General features: G+C 39.9%; 1 protein-coding gene across 14 annotated transcripts in view; it reads left to right on the forward strand.

Moving 5' to 3' along the window:
* LOC141449738 (discoidin domain-containing receptor 2-like) overlaps positions 1-15,846 on the forward strand; it is a 587,266-nt gene that overhangs the window by 564,973 nt on the left and 6,447 nt on the right. The window contains exon 18 of one of the 14 annotated variants that reach the window (XM_074119450.1): positions 15,350-15,838. The exons of the other annotated variants lie outside the window; for them this stretch is intronic. Coding sequence (XP_073975551.1) covers positions 15,350-15,367 — 18 coding nt within the window. The 3' untranslated portion in view covers positions 15,368-15,838. Of the gene's footprint in view, positions 1-15,349; positions 15,839-15,846 lie in introns of those variants that run through there. 14 annotated transcript variants of the gene reach the window in all.

Below are 15,846 nucleotides of genomic sequence, written 5' to 3' on the forward strand. Positions count from 1 at the left end.
CTGCCATCCTTATAGCTTAACCGAAATTAAAATCACGTAATCCTTCTCTAATCATTTTCTTGCATTCATTCTATAACTTTTAAATACGTTCATATTTCTTTGCTAGCTCTGCTACAGATTTAAGCACATAGATGTTGGTGGAGAATATTATGTCTTCGTAGCGAAATGGTGCATCTAAATACCTGTATATGTCGTCAAACATTCGTTTCCTTTCTACCACATAACGTGGACATATCATTATTATATGTTTGAAATCCACCTCCTCATTGCAATCTACGCAAAGAATAGAGGACCTTTTGTTGATCCTGTGAAGATACGATCCGCATCTAGCGTGGTTCGCTCTCAGCCTGCTTATTGTCGTAACAACCCATTTATTTGGTTTTACTCTTTATTTTTAGATACGTATCTATTTATTATTATAAAAATAAAATATAAGAGTGGGGATGATTAACATCATTTTTTTCCTTCCAGTCTAATAAATTTATTTCATCAGCTAGCATGATGGTTCAATTTATAAATCCAACTTTAGTCTGTGGTTTTCGCGTACAATAAATATGATGTATACTTCCTAAATATATAAAATATAAAAACAGTATTTATTTGAGCAGACGTTTATAAAAATGATTTATTGAAGCAAACATTTTGTGTAATCCCCCTAATTCCTTTTGCTGTTGCTAAAGAGCCGTATAAAAATTCCATATATAATTAAATTCTAGTAATTTTTTTTTAAATATATTTTTTGGATTCGGGAGGGTTGGTCCGGAAATTATACTTTTTATTTATATTTATTTTTTACGAAACAGATGTTTCGATTGTTTATCTAATCATTTTTCAGCTCTATATCCTTTTCAAATTCATGAAAATTCAGACCATACAACCAGATGATTATGGTTAAAGCGTGGGCTTTAGCAAAGATCAGAACTTTTTTCCCAGCTTTCGATTTACTTGCAAGGTTTGTTTTACGAGAAATGGTAACAGCTAGCACACATGATCTTTACTTCTGTCACGATTTCAATATGGACAACCTTGCTGGCATTTTCTATACACAGTTACTTGAAATAGAAGTCTTTCACGTAGTAAACTAAATTACTGAAAGATTTGTGAATTTCTTAAATGAAAGACATCAATAAGTTTGAAGATATTCTGTCATATATATGTGGCAAGAAATGCCAACACGATCGTTTCCCAGAGCATTATGGAGAAAGCAAGTGACTTCGTTGCTTCCAGGTAGATATGTTTGGTCTTTGAAGCCCTTTCGATTATCTCCAATGATCCTCTAGATCTTAGTTTGTTCAGATCACCAGTTCCAGAACCAGTTCGTACACCTTGTTGAAATAAACTCGTGCGAGCAGTTATTGAAAAGAGTATGGATGCTCCCAATCTTAATTGCAACAACCAAGTGATGAGAGGGAATTGTGAATATTATTCAAGCTTGCCTACAATTTCAAGGAGCGTATTTTGCGTAATTTTAATGAGTTATTAATTTTGCTGTTAATTGCTAACAATTTGAAACAATCGGCTAGGAAAATTAGAATGTAACATTTATGATAAAAAAATCTTTAATATTTCCCAGCCCCACACTAGACTTAAAAGAACAGAACTAAACAGACGCTATCGACTACTTAAAAGACTCTTAGACGATGGATCAAAACTCTCTCTGGAGAACAAAAGACTGATTTATACTTCTATTTTGAAACCAATCTGGGCGTATGGAATAGAGCTGTAGGGTTCAACTAAACGCTCCAATCTCCAAACGATTCAATCTCTTCAATCTAAAATACTTCGAACTATCGTAAACCCTCCATTTTATGTCTCCAACCTGACTATACATTCCTTTTGTCACCCAAGTTGCTAAAATTCGATACAGAAAACTCCACTTCAGTCTGCAATCTCATATAAATCCTCTAGCTCAAAATCTTTCTTCTAGAACTCCTCCTGACAACCCGACGTCTTAAAAGACAGAGATCTCCTCCCAAGTGAAGAGAGTGACTAACCATATAATGTTTTGGAGTGTTAGCACTGGGTAACTTCTCCACTCATTTACTTCTACTGCTCATTGTTATCATTGTTACTTATAGCGCTAACGCGCTGATTGTAGCACAATAAACGCAAAAAAAAAATATTTCCTAAGAAAAATAAAAATATTGTATATGTATCAGAGAAAAACAAACATCACAATAATAAAATAATTAATCTTTGAAATGAACGAATATAGAAGAAACAAAAAGAGAAAAATATAATCTAAGTGTCTAAGTAAAATAACATTCAGAATAATTAACTACTTTATTATACGTAATAAAAGATCACAACCCGAAGATAATCTTATTCTCCTTATCTATCATTAATTCTTTAACATCACGGTCATTTTCACTGGGAGTAGCTGGACTTCGAGAACGGCAACATAAAAGTTTTATCAATCAATAGAACTGCTGTTTTAAAGTTTCAACAGGTTGAACGTTATTTTGATTTGGTTTGGAAGAGGAAAGAAACTGGTTATGGAAGAAACAAACCACGATTTCAGTTGACAAAAACAATGGGCAAAAACAAAATTTGTGGTATATAATCAGGGCCGGATTTAGATGAAAAGAGGCCCTAGGCTATTCCACTTATGAGGCCCTCAAAAGCGTTGATCTTAACCAATACATTTTTATGTTTGTTTATTAGTCATATGCGTAGAATTTCTCCTTATTTTCGGTTCAGTGTTTTAGTGTTCACCGTTTTTAGAATAGTGTAATTTTAATTTTGCTAACAATTTGAATGTAGGCCCTTCTTGATCGTGAGGCCCTAGCCTAGGCTGAAGCCTAGTTAGCCTATAGGAAAATCCGGCCCTGTATATAATTCAGTTCTGGCGTACCTTGCGTTTTCTAGACTACTGCTTGATTTTCGTAAAAAGTGATTGGATTAGAAAGAAATCAACGCAATTTTAAAAAATCCTAGCCAACTCTGGGATAAAAGTTCCTACCCGGACTTGAACCACTTAAAATACAGTGTTTTTTGTTTTCTTATTCAGTTTTACATTTACTGGTATAAATATAGTTTTATTTTTTTAAAAAACTGCTTATCCACTCGTAAAATATTAGGGAATATATATCGAGAATATTCAGTGGCTTAATAATTCAATTAAAATTAGTAAGTATAACGTACATTTCGTAAAATTTTATATGATAATTTGTACTAAAGCAGCGAGGTTAATTTATAGGAGAATGAGATCCGCAGCAGAATAGTTTGTGTCAGTAGGATGTCAATTAGTACGGGGCCGTATAGTACAATAGTGGGAAGGTATACCGTTGACAGGTTATTATGGTTAGTAGAGGTAGAATGTACCTATAGACAACATACTCCCAAAGGGGAGCACCATATTCCTTAAACACAGGTTTAACCTTCTCCCTTGCTTTCCCTTTGTTAACCTTATTTACATAAATCTAAAGTGTATAACTATTACATATCTAATTTCTTTCATGCAATTGTCTTAACATTACTTGCATTAGAATGTTTACTTTGTATTTTTAGATGTTGTTTTTTCAAATTATTATTTTATTGGCATGAGCACGAACTATGTGCGGTACAGAATTAGGCCGAGTGAGAAACACGAATGGAGAGGACTTTCAGGTCCGAGACTCTCTGGGATGAATTAGAGGATAAAGGTGGGGATTATAAGTAGCTATTTAGACCAACGACATAAGGATTATTGTTTTGGAAAGATATGCGCAGCGACTATACAAAAGGTTTTAGAATGATCTTAATGTTTTTTTATAAAAAGTGTGTTACCTGAATTCATTACCATAGGGAATGATGAGGCATGTAGAAGAGTGACTTTGGAGACATTGGCAGTTCGGTAAAGGGGTTCCGACTGACTTCATTTATGCTGGATGATTAGATGGTGCCGCACGATTCTATTTTACATCTCAGAGCAATGTTTAGTGCAGAATGAGGCCAATGATTTCGGTTCACAAAACTCCTAAGTACAGTCGAGCCTCCCATAAAGGACACTCTAACTAGCGGTCACCTCCATTTTACGGACAGTTTTTGGATTTCCCCGTTTTACCCCTATGCACTTTCTATATAAAAGAACCTCTGTCTAACGGACACTCCACATAGCGACCGCGGACATTGATTTTGGGGAACGGATTATATGTATCACCTCCCACCAACGACCACCTTATTATTAAAAGTTCGTTTGACGCGGTGATCAAAATAATTATTCCCACTCAAGTTTTTCTTTTTTTCTGTTTTTTTCCTAAATTTTCCTATATAAGCTCATACATCTTGTACCATTTTAATCATTTTTCAATATTGCTTTGGTCGAACAATATTATTTTTCCCGATATGTCTCCCAAAAGAAAATGGTTAACTCTAGAAGAGAAAATAAATGTGTTGCAAAAACCAAATCGGATAATTAAGAAAAATTTGATGCATATCATATAGCTGCAATAATTATGCAATTATGTACGTTTTTAAATCTATTAATACTAAACAATTTTTAAATAGATGTTTGGGAAAAAATCTTACATTTTTTCAATACGAAACTTGCCTTACCTACTTCTAACGGCCACCTCCTAACAGCGGCCACTTTGCTTTACCCCGTCAGTGCCCGTTATTGAGAGGTTCGACTGTAGTTGGTAACGTCTTTTAACTATTAACGCAGCCATGATGACATGGGTCATCACCGATCGTTAGCCTTCGAGAATAAAATCCTTCGTAGGATATTTAGTCCATTGAAAGAAGGTGCAGTCTGGCGACGGTAGACAAATCGAGAGGTGATACGACTGTACCTTGGAGTCTAACGCCTTGAGAATTATTAAACTATCAAGTTAAGATTGGCAGGACATGTCAGGATGGACAGTTCCGATATTACCTCCATAACTTTTATTTGGTGGGAATCTTTCGTAACTATAAGGTGCTAGATACACAATAATTTCAATTACAAAAACAAAGATCTCTTACTTAAATTTCTATAATGAGTTTACCTGATTTAATGTTTCGTACTGATGCTTTAGTTAGCTAGTAATCTTGCCTTTGATGGGGGAAGAATTATCATGGTTCGATTCCTTGGAGGTCCCAAAAGTATTCCTCCAGCTTCTTTAGTGAAGTGGGTCGATTCTGAAGTGAAGACAAGAACTAAATAGTCAGTAAGAATGATGGCGTGCTTACCACAAGTTCTAACGTAAATCTACTTAATTATCCGCGTTGCAAGCCTCTGGTTTTTTCGCCACAATTTCGTTTATATTTAAATAGAATTAGAATTTAAATTTACGCTTAATAAACAAATAGAATTTTTCCCTTCTTAAGATATTTAGTGGACTGTCTTAATTTTCAAATTAATGATGAACGAGGGCAGATGATAATGATTAGCCGGTATTATACGAGTAGTAGTTCACAATCCTGTTTGGTCTTGAGTAGAGAGATGTAAGATGTAGAATGGGTAGGTGCCCGTAAGGGTCTTAGCCCTTTTTTAACTTAACTAAGTTAAAACAGCGAATTAAAATAGCTGACGAGCTACGGCGCTGTATTATCGTTCCACTTTATGCCAGATGTTGTTAATGAGAACTGAGTTGAAGAGTTTTCCTTACAAGAAGAAGAGAACGTTTTAAATGTTTGCAACAATGTCAGTTCGTTAGGATGTATATGTATACCTTATTTTAGTAGCAAGGCTTTGCCTAAACTTTATTTTAGACTTATTAAACTTAATTTCAATGTTAAGTGAGATAATTTTATCCAATTTAATGTTTTACCCACTTTATTTACATAGGAATTAATTATAGTCTAAGGTACAGTAAATAAAAGTTCGCCTTACTGGAATTACTAGATTATATTAGCAAAATAATAATTACATCCTAATTGTGTCTGGATAATAAAAGATTTTCTTGATGGTATTATTTCGTCAGAAGCTAGTTCTCTTGTTGAGCGCCGTCAAAGTTTCGTCTTTTGAATGAAACTGACAAGAAAATTATTGGATAACCTATAACCTTGTAATTCAACAAGACTGCCTACTGATTTTTAAAAAAAATAGATTTCAATTGTATTGCAGAAATATTAAATTTCATATTTGTGGAAATTGTAAAGGTCCTAACGTGATAGTTAAAGCGGATATTTAGTTGTGCCGTTTGAATTGGATTAATGCAATTTATCGGATGTTAGTCTAGATGTTAGCTACGGGTTGCTCTTTTAGATGCAGCGGCGAAAACAAGTTAGTAAATTAGTTTTTATTTTGCTGTTTGAAGCGCTTCGTGAGAATAAAACGCGAATTTGGCAGTTAAGTGTTTGAAAAACGATGAAAAGTTTATGTTCAAAGGTATTGGGAATCCAGTAATAAGACGCTAGAAATTGGGTTTTTCGTGCCAATAAATGTTATTACTCAGAATGTTTCCATGCTAACGCGATTCCAAAAGTAAGATTGTGTAAAGTGTTGGTATTGTTCAGGAATAGTAAGAAAGTCAAGCGACTAATAATAAAAATAACAAAAGTAGGTAGAGGGCAGAGGTCGATAAGGTAAGAACCCTGGTGAGTGGTGGGGAGGAGTGACGGAGGCAGAAGGTGGCGAGCCATTGCCGAGATAAGACCACGGAGCTGCTGAGAATTACATACGAGCTGCTGAGAATTACATAACGAGCTGCTTTGGCGTGAGGTGAGCTACTTCCGAGCTAAAGCCCTCTGTGTGCTCCTAACCACTCACCCGGGTTCGGGCGTTAACTCTCGTTAATAGTACCTCTCGCCTTTCATTTAATCAGAGATTATTGTTTTGTTAATAAGTTTTGGTTTATTTTGTTTTACTTATAATAAGGGATATTCTTTAGTTTATTAGTGTTTTTCATTTCAGGGTTTTTTTTATGTTGTAGAACTGTAATTGTAGAGAGAGATTTTGTATATAGGTGTGTGTATGTTTATGTTAGAATAACAGGTAATTCATTATAATAAATCATTTCTAAAAACTGTGGCTTTTCCTCCCCTCTTCCTGTGTGAATGGTCGTGTGAGTGTGAGAGTGATTGTGTGTGTGTGTGCAGAAGCTCAAGGAGAGCGCGCGCATCAGAAGGAGCGCGCGCTGTGCAATAGGTTGGCACTCAGAGAGGTTTACAACTGGTGACAGGTGGTAGCGGTCAGAGCTAGTAGCAACGCTCCCACAGGAATAGCGCTCGGCCTGTATCTGGGAAACGCGACGTCCCTCATCGATTTTGACTAAAATTTTGAATTTAGCGATACCCTTAATGTAAAATTTGGAACGTTCTAAATTTTAGTTCATTTTCCTACATATAAATTTCCCGCGGGAAATATTGTCTTTGTAAATTGTGGGATAGCCGTGGTTACGACACCTAAGTGTTGGGTATCCTTCGAACCAGCTCTTCGAGCTCTATTAGCTAGGAATAGTATTGACTGAGGTTATCATGGAAGCCATGCAAGCCGAACTTAAGGAATTGAGGGCGGAGCTTCATAATGTGAGACAGTCTATCTCTCAGCGATCCTCTAGTCCAAAAAAACGTGAACAAAAGGACTTAACCCTTCAGAGTCTTATTAGGACCTGGGGGGGAGGCGAATTAGAGGAACCAGTGGAGCAGTTCCTCACTAACTTCAATATAGTGGCGAGAAATGGTGGGTGGTCGGAAGCAGAGCAACTGATGGTTTGTAGGCTGAAACTGACGGGGGCAGCTGCCAGCTGTATAGCCGGACACCCTGAGTTATTAGAACCTATGGCCACTTTTAAAGATTTCGAAGGGGTGTTGTTGCGCCGATTCGCAGGAACTGCTACGCCAGAGGAACATCTGATAGCCTTAAACGCGGTAGAACAGCTCCCGGGGGAAGATGCCCTACAATTCGCGGATCGTTGTCAGAGGCTGGGCGAAAAGACGCTCAATCCAGGGGTTTCTGTTCAAGAGGCAGCCTGGGCGAGGGCGAATTTAGAAAAATTTCTAATAGCTGTTTACATTAAAGGCCTTAAAGGAGAAGCGGGTCGGCAATTGCAGTACACACCTCCTGGCACGTTCCAGGAGGCTATGACTAGAGCCGCCCGGATCGAGCAAGTGAAGGTGAAACTAGGCAACCCCCGAGAGGTGTGGGCTATACGAAAGGAATCTCCGGGTCAGACGTATCAAGAGCAAAAGGGGGTGTGCTACGAGTGTGGCCTAGAGGGCCATTTCGCCAGGGATTGTAAGCGAAGACCAAAGGTATCTCAGGGAAGCGTAGCTCCTAACGCCCGCACCCCGCGGAAAGGTGGTACAGCGCGCTCAGTTACCTGCTATGTGTGCGGGCAAATCGGTCACTATGCGCGCGAGTGTGACAAAAGAGCCACTCTAAGGAGGGTAGCGGCCACCAGATCTCAGGAAGAGACTAACCCAAAAGGCGAGGGCTCGATGGATGCCCCACCGTCGATCGCCCACCCGTATTAGGGGCAGCTCCGGCTCTCGTACCCAGCGTCTCATCAACGCGCCTTCGAGGCCTGTTGTTAACTGCAGAAGTGGGCATACACAGATTACAATTGCTCCTTGATAGTGGGTCCGAGATATCAATACTTAAGCAGCCAATCCCGGGAGTAAGAATTGGTAGTTCGGAAACGAGGGCGACGGGGGTTATGGGGGGAACAATCCCCATTCTAGGCGAACAGAAGTTGGTGTGTAAAATTGAAGGCGAGGAAGTACACCATGTCTTTGTCATTGCAAAGGTGACAACGCGTGGAGACGGCATTATAGGGTGGGATCTGATGACTAAGCTAGGAGTTATAATCAATGCGGGGAATGGGGCTGTCCAAGTAGAAGGAAAACCGGTATCCTCGGTAATCTTGCCCGAAGGAGAGGAACCTGACAAAATATTGGGTAGCACAACTTCCGAGAGGGAAGTGTTAGGGGAAGCGGACTCTCCAATCTTATCACCCAAAACAGTTAAGGCTGGGGGTGCTAGTTCGATACCGCCTTTCCACGAACAAATGATTGAGGGCAAGTTAGACGGCCGTCTGGAAGGGGATTGGGTGTTGGAGCCCGTTCAACAATTACACGGTGGAGTGAGAGTGGCCAGAAGTGTGAACCGAGTAGAAGGACGACGAGTCTGGGTAAAAGTCATCAACCCCACACGGGAGGAAATTCAGTTAGTGAAAGGGCAGATATTGGCTTTCGCGGAGAAAACCTCTACTTCAGTAGATCATACAGTGGTTGCGGCTACAACGGAAGCCCAGGGTGGGGCGGGCAATCTGGAGGAATTAATATGCGAGAAACTGGCCCATTTGAAGGGAAGGGAACGGCGTAAATTACTCCAAGTCTTATGGAAGTACTCGGGAGTATTCGGGGAACCGGGAAAGGAGGGATGTAAGTTGCCGGTTCATCACGCGATCAAAACGACAGAAGGAGGGCCTATCGCCAAGAGACCATACAAAGTACCGTTCCATCAACGAGACCTAGTTAAGCAGCATCTAAATGATATGCTTGCCAAGGGGATCATTGTCCCTTCCACGAGCCCTTGGTCAGCCCCTGTGGTGCTGGTACCCAAAAGAGGCGAGAATGGCCAATGCCAATACCGGTTTTGCACCGACTTCCGAGGGCTGAACAAAATAACGAAAACCGATGCCTACCCTTTGCCGATTATTTCCGAAACCCTGGAGAGCTTGGGCCAAAGTAAGTATTTCTCCACAATCGACCTCGCGAGTGGATATCACCAGATACCCATTCGTGAGGGGGATTGCGAAAAAACCGCATTCACAACAGTTGGGGGCCATTTTGAATATAGGCGCATGGCATTTGGATTGGTCAATGCACCTGCAACCTTCCAACGGTTGATGGACCAGCTCCTAATGAACTTAAAGGGAGAGGAGTGCATGGTGTATTTAGACGATGTAATAATCTATAGCCGGGACCTGAGGGAACACTGCGAGAGGCTGGACCATATATTTCAAAAAATAGAGGAAGCTGGATTAAAAATTAATTTGGCTAAATGCAAGTTTGCCCAGACGGAAGTCAAATATCTCGGCCACGTAGTATCGTCTGAGGGAGTCAGACCCGATCCGGGGAAAGTGTCGGCCGTGAGGTCCTTTGCGATACCGACATCCGCCAAAGACGTTAAAAGCTTTCTTGGGCTTGCTGGGTACTACCGGCGTTTTATCTCAAACTTTTCGGACCGCGCCAAACCACTAACTGCATTGCTGGGGAAAAATAAGACTTTCCAGTGGGGTGATCGAGAACAGGAAGCTTTTACAGATCTGAAAGGAGTGTTATGCTCCTCGGATGTCTTGATATATCCCGACTTCCGGGATCCCTTTTTGTTAGCCACAGATGCCTCCGGGGTAGCGGTAGGGGCGGTCTTATCCCAAATTCGAGAAGGCCATGAGAGACCAGTTGCTTATGCCAGCCGACAGCTTAATAAAGCAGAGCAAAATTATTCGGCAACGGAACGGGAGTTGTTAGCGGTAGTGTGGGCTACAGCTCAATTTCGTTGTTATCTCGTCGGGCGTAAATTTACATTGATGACAGACCATGCAGCGTTGAAGTGGATGCTGCACCTAAAAGACCCTTCGGCCAAATTGACCCGCTGGGCGCTGCGGCTATCGGAATTTGATTTCGAAGTAGTGCATCGGCCGGGGGTTAAACATCAAAATGCGGATGGGTTAAGCCGCGCCGTTGCCAACACCCAAACGCAGGAGATAGGGAACCCCGCAGCCCAGAAAGGACTTAGCGAAAAGGACAGATGGAGACGGGAACAAGAACGGGATGCATGGTGTACAGGGGCCAGACACAGGTTCCCGGACAAAGTAGCACAGGAGTCAGGGTTATGGTATTGGACCCAAAGCGAGGCAAACCGTAAAGGGTGGAAGATCATGGTACCAACCAAGCTCCGCGTCCACGTGATCAAGACCCATCATGATACTCCCTGGTCAGGGCATCCGGGAGCGGAAAGAACGGCCGCTAGGATCCGGGAACAGTTCTACTGGCCAAAGATGGACCAGGATATTCAGAAATTTGTGAAAAGTTGCCATTCGTGTAATTCCCGAAAAACTCCAAAAGGGTTAACAAATCCCTTAGGAAGGGTGGAGGCTGCAAACTTCCCACTAGAAATAATATCGCTGGATATAGTCGAATTTCCAAAAAGTAGGAGCGGCTACCGTTATTTGCTAACCATGGTGGATAATTTTACTAGGTACGCGGAAGCGGTGCCTTTAAGAAGTCTGACTGCCGAAGAAACAGCTAGAGCAGTATTGAAAGAGATTATTTTAAGACATGGGGCACCTAGGTGCATTCTAACGGATCGAGGGACAAACTTTGTGTCACAACTTTTCAAAGCGATGTGTCAAGAATTAAGAATCAAAAAGCTGCAAACAACAGCATATCATCCCCAAAGTAATGGGATTATAGAACGTCTGCATCGCACTCTAGTAGATTCGTTAGCCCATTATGTTCGCCGGGATGGACAGGATTGGGATGAGTGGATTCCCTATGCATTATTGGCTTACCGAACCACCATCCATTCATCCACTGGATACTCACCGCATTACTTATTTTATGGGCGGGAGCCGGAATTACCATTCGATTATCCGTATATTTTGAGGGAGAAAAACCATGATCTAGAAGAATACACGCGGACCCTAAAAGAAAAACTGATACAGGCCTACGCAGATGCGAAGGAGACGGATGTAAAAGCCAGAGAACGATGGACCCGAGCCCATGACCGCGGGAAGGTGTTACGGGTATTCGGAAGGGAAGAAAAGGTTTACTTATTAGAACCAGCGGTTCCCCGTCACCATGCAAAAAAGTTTCATAAACCATGGACAGGACCACATGTCATTACCGAGGTTATTGCCCCTACGACCTATGAGTTGGCTCTCAAATCAGGGGGTAGATATGTAGTTCACGCGGATCGTTTGAAACCGGCATTAGAACGAGAAAATGAAGTGGATATACCAGCAACGTTACCTCCAGGTAGGGGAGCGCAGTCCTTCGAGGAAAGTGATAGCGGGACGACTAGCTCCGAAAGTGACCCAAGGCAAACCGAAGAGGGAACGGCGAGCGATCCAGCCGGAAATGGGAGTAGGAGCGGGAGAGTGACTTCCCCGAGAGAACGCAGCGGTTTAGCAAGAGAAACCATAGGAGGAAGGGAACCCCCAGAAACAGTCGTAGACCCGGCCGATCGAACATGGCATCCCGGTCGCCGGATTATACATGAACGAGAGCGGTCCCCATATAATTTGAGAGGGCGTGAGATGACAGGTGCGGACGGTCCTTCCTCACCAATTAGGCCACCATACACGCTGGTGAACACACGACCCAGAAGACGACAAAGACAAAGGGAAACGAGTGAGAGCGATGAATGAATGGAATGAATGACCATACCGGGACCCCCCCCCCATTGAATACCCTTCTAGTAGAACACAATGTGGGGAACTTGGTTGAGTGGGAAAAGGGAGTTGAGGGGAGGAGCTTTCGGCAGGGAAACTCACAACAGGACAGGCACGTGGCACCGGCTTGACAGGGCAACCTTCAAAAGAAGCAAACCTCTCTGAGGGGCAGAGCATCCAGAAGGAAAAAGGCGAAAAGGTTTAACGGGAAGGTGCGTACACGATCCTCGCTGGGACAACCGAAAAATGGAGACACGTAGTCACAGAAAACAGGAAAACGATAGCAGGCGTCACAACATCAAAACAGTCTGCCAAGGCCGACCAAGATAGCAAGAAGAAGCAAGAAATGAAGAAAACGAAGATAGGGGAAGTAAAAGTAGAGGATGGATTTGACACATACCCTACTTTTCAAAAGGGGGGAATGGTGTAAAGTGTTGGTATTGTTCAGGAATAGTAAGAAAGTCAAGCGACTAATAATAAAAATAACAAAAGTAGGTAGAGGGCAGAGGTCGATAAGGTAAGAACCCTGGTGAGTGGTGGGGAGGAGTGACGGAGGCAGAAGGTGGCGAGCCATTGCCGAGATAAGACCACGGAGCTGCTGAGAATTACATACGAGCTGCTGAGAATTACATAACGAGCTGCTTTGGCGTGAGGTGAGCTACTTCCGAGCTAAAGCCCTCTGTGTGCTCCTAACCACTCACCCGGGTTCGGGCGTTAACTCTCGTTAATAGTACCTCTCGCCTTTCATTTAATCAGAGATTATTGTTTTGTTAATAAGTTTTGGTTTATTTTGTTTTACTTATAATAAGGGATATTCTTTAGTTTATTAGTGTTTTTCATTTCAGGGTTTTTTTTATGTTGTAGAACTGTAATTGTAGAGAGAGATTTTGTATATAGGTGTGTGTATGTTTATGTTAGAATAACAGGTAATTCATTATAATAAATCATTTCTAAAAACTGTGGCTTTTCCTCCCCTCTTCCTGTGTGAATGGTCGTGTGAGTGTGAGAGTGATTGTGTGTGTGTGTGCAGAAGCTCAAGGAGAGCGCGCGCATCAGAAGGAGCGCGCGCTGTGCAATAGGTTGGCACTCAGAGAGGTTTACAACTGCATAAAACCCATATCCGCCCAGTGCTAAACCAGTGAATGCCAACATTCAAAGACGATTCCTGTATGATCTGTAGTGATTCTTGAGGGTGTTCAGATGAGGCACAGTTATGACGCTGAGTTAAAAAGCCTTTAACAGTCTATGATGACTAGGGAACGGATTCGTATGTATTTACATATTTTTTTCTAGGCAATTTACAGACGTTTTTCTACTAGAAGTATTCATACTGACACTTTTTAAGCCGTTTGAGTCTACTTTTATTTCACATATTTCCACATATTTGGATGTTATCGCATATTTATACATATTTGATTAAAATAAATAAATATTTCTACATATTTAATCAAAATATGTACATATTTTTTCATATTTTTCATTTTGAGCATATTTTCATAATTGGGAGGTGGTTGACAGGAACTGTGAACCAGACTGTAGGGCTGAGAATCACAGTGTGCAATGGTTGTTGTAATTTACACAGAATGCTGCTAAACAGTGACGGGCACTTGTTAGTTCGTTGAAGTGTCCAATTCATTTCGTTCGGTCACTTAGTGTATTCTTTTTTGGGTGAAATGCCACGAACATCGGCCTCAAACAAACAACTGGTTGCTAAATATCTTCGCAAGTTTCCAGCAGAACTTTTTTCTGGGAGTAAGGGAGATCTGATCAGATCAAAACTGGTAGAAGTACTGAGCAAGAACAAAGATTTCTGATATTATCAGTGGAACAGAAGTCACCTCAGAACATCGTATACCCAACGAGATAACTTCTTTCAGCAAGACACCTATAACATCTGTAGATGTTGAACGATCTTTTAGTCGTTACAAGTCCATCTTACGCCCAGATCGTCGTCACTTTACGTTCCATCATTTGAAATTTCATGTGGTTGCAAACAATTTCGAAGAGAGAAGTTTTCAAAATTGAAAATTTAACACATCTTTTTATAAATTGTAAAAATGTTCTTTTCTAGCATAAATAATTATAACTTGCCCTCCCCAAAAAAAAATCCATTTTCATAAAAAAAAATGTCCATTTTACTTAAATATTCCAGAAAATATTTTAAGAAAATCACATATTTTCCACATAATTGACGAAAAAAAATGCATATTTTAATTAAATATTTGGCATTTTTAAATACATAAAAATCTGTTCCTTAATGATGACACTCATAATATATGGAAGACGTAAGGGATCCACTCACAGTATCAATCCGCAGAATATGCTAAGAAAAATTTCTGATGAGCAGCACACAGTACGAGGAGCGTATGAGGGTCGAATGGTTGGAGAGTAATAACTTTTAAATTAGTTGCGATGATTTAATAATAATAATAATAATAATATTAAACCTTTGGCGCAGCATCCCTAGAAGACGAAGATGTAGACAAATAAGATTTCTATTGAATTCAAAAGTATTTGCGAATAAAATATTCAGTATCGCTGCAAATGGATGAAAAAACAACACTGGCAAGTTACAAATTTAAGGACCTAAAACAGACTATGTCATAAAATTAATACAAAATTGATGTATTTTAATAACATACAATTGTGAATAACATAGAGCTATAACTTCGTAATGTTAAGAGACAAATGTCCAAAAGAATTTATACCAACACTTATAAAAGATAATTTTGTTTGTTTTTTAAATAAAAATTATTTACGTAGAATACATTCTCATGGATGACCTTTAATCAATTTAATGGGCACTGAAGAAAATTCAATTTTCTTTCAATTGATCTTTCCGGGCATTAATAGAAAAGTTAATCTGATATTGATTACTGAGGATTTTACCATCTGTACTAACAATCCAAACATGAAAACAGTAAATAATGATAGTTTTACACAATTAATTTTTTTTTGTAACTTCCTGCAATTTAAAGCTACGAATGATTAAGTTTAAACATTATTAGATAAGTTTCCTGGTCTCAATTTTTGTCTTCTTACAGAATTATTTACACATTTAAAAATTGTTGTCGTTCGTTACACTGGTGTCGAAGCTAACTTGAGTCAGAGAACAGTTTGGACAGAAGACTAAATTTAATTTTATATTGCTTCCAATAAGCGTTTGTGGGTTAGCTTAGCTTGAATTATCTTAGTTAACATTCTTCTAAGATGTTAAATTCCATTCCATTTCTGATTTCATTCAAAAGTAAAGTTAAAGTACTCCAAAATTCTTTTGCTGCTCCAAATTTCATAATTATGAACAGAATTAAGGAAAGTAATGATATTTTAAGCAGATCAAAACAACAATCTTAGCCAGCATTGGCATTCTGCAGCTTACATAATTGTTGGATTTTCTTTTATCACTTCGTGCCTGATATCTGATGAAACCGGCGAGAATGGTTGGTTCTTTTGTAAACTGAACTTAGGAATGCAGAAATTGTGTCACTTTTTACAAAATTCCTATGTTTTCAATTTATATGTGTATTTTAATTTGATTTTA

Source organism: Rhodnius prolixus, unplaced genomic scaffold, assembly GCF_049639745.1.
Source record: "Rhodnius prolixus isolate KJV_2025 unplaced genomic scaffold, Rpr scaffold_2, whole genome shotgun sequence".
NCBI classification, from domain to species: domain Eukaryota; kingdom Metazoa; phylum Arthropoda; class Insecta; order Hemiptera; family Reduviidae; genus Rhodnius; species Rhodnius prolixus.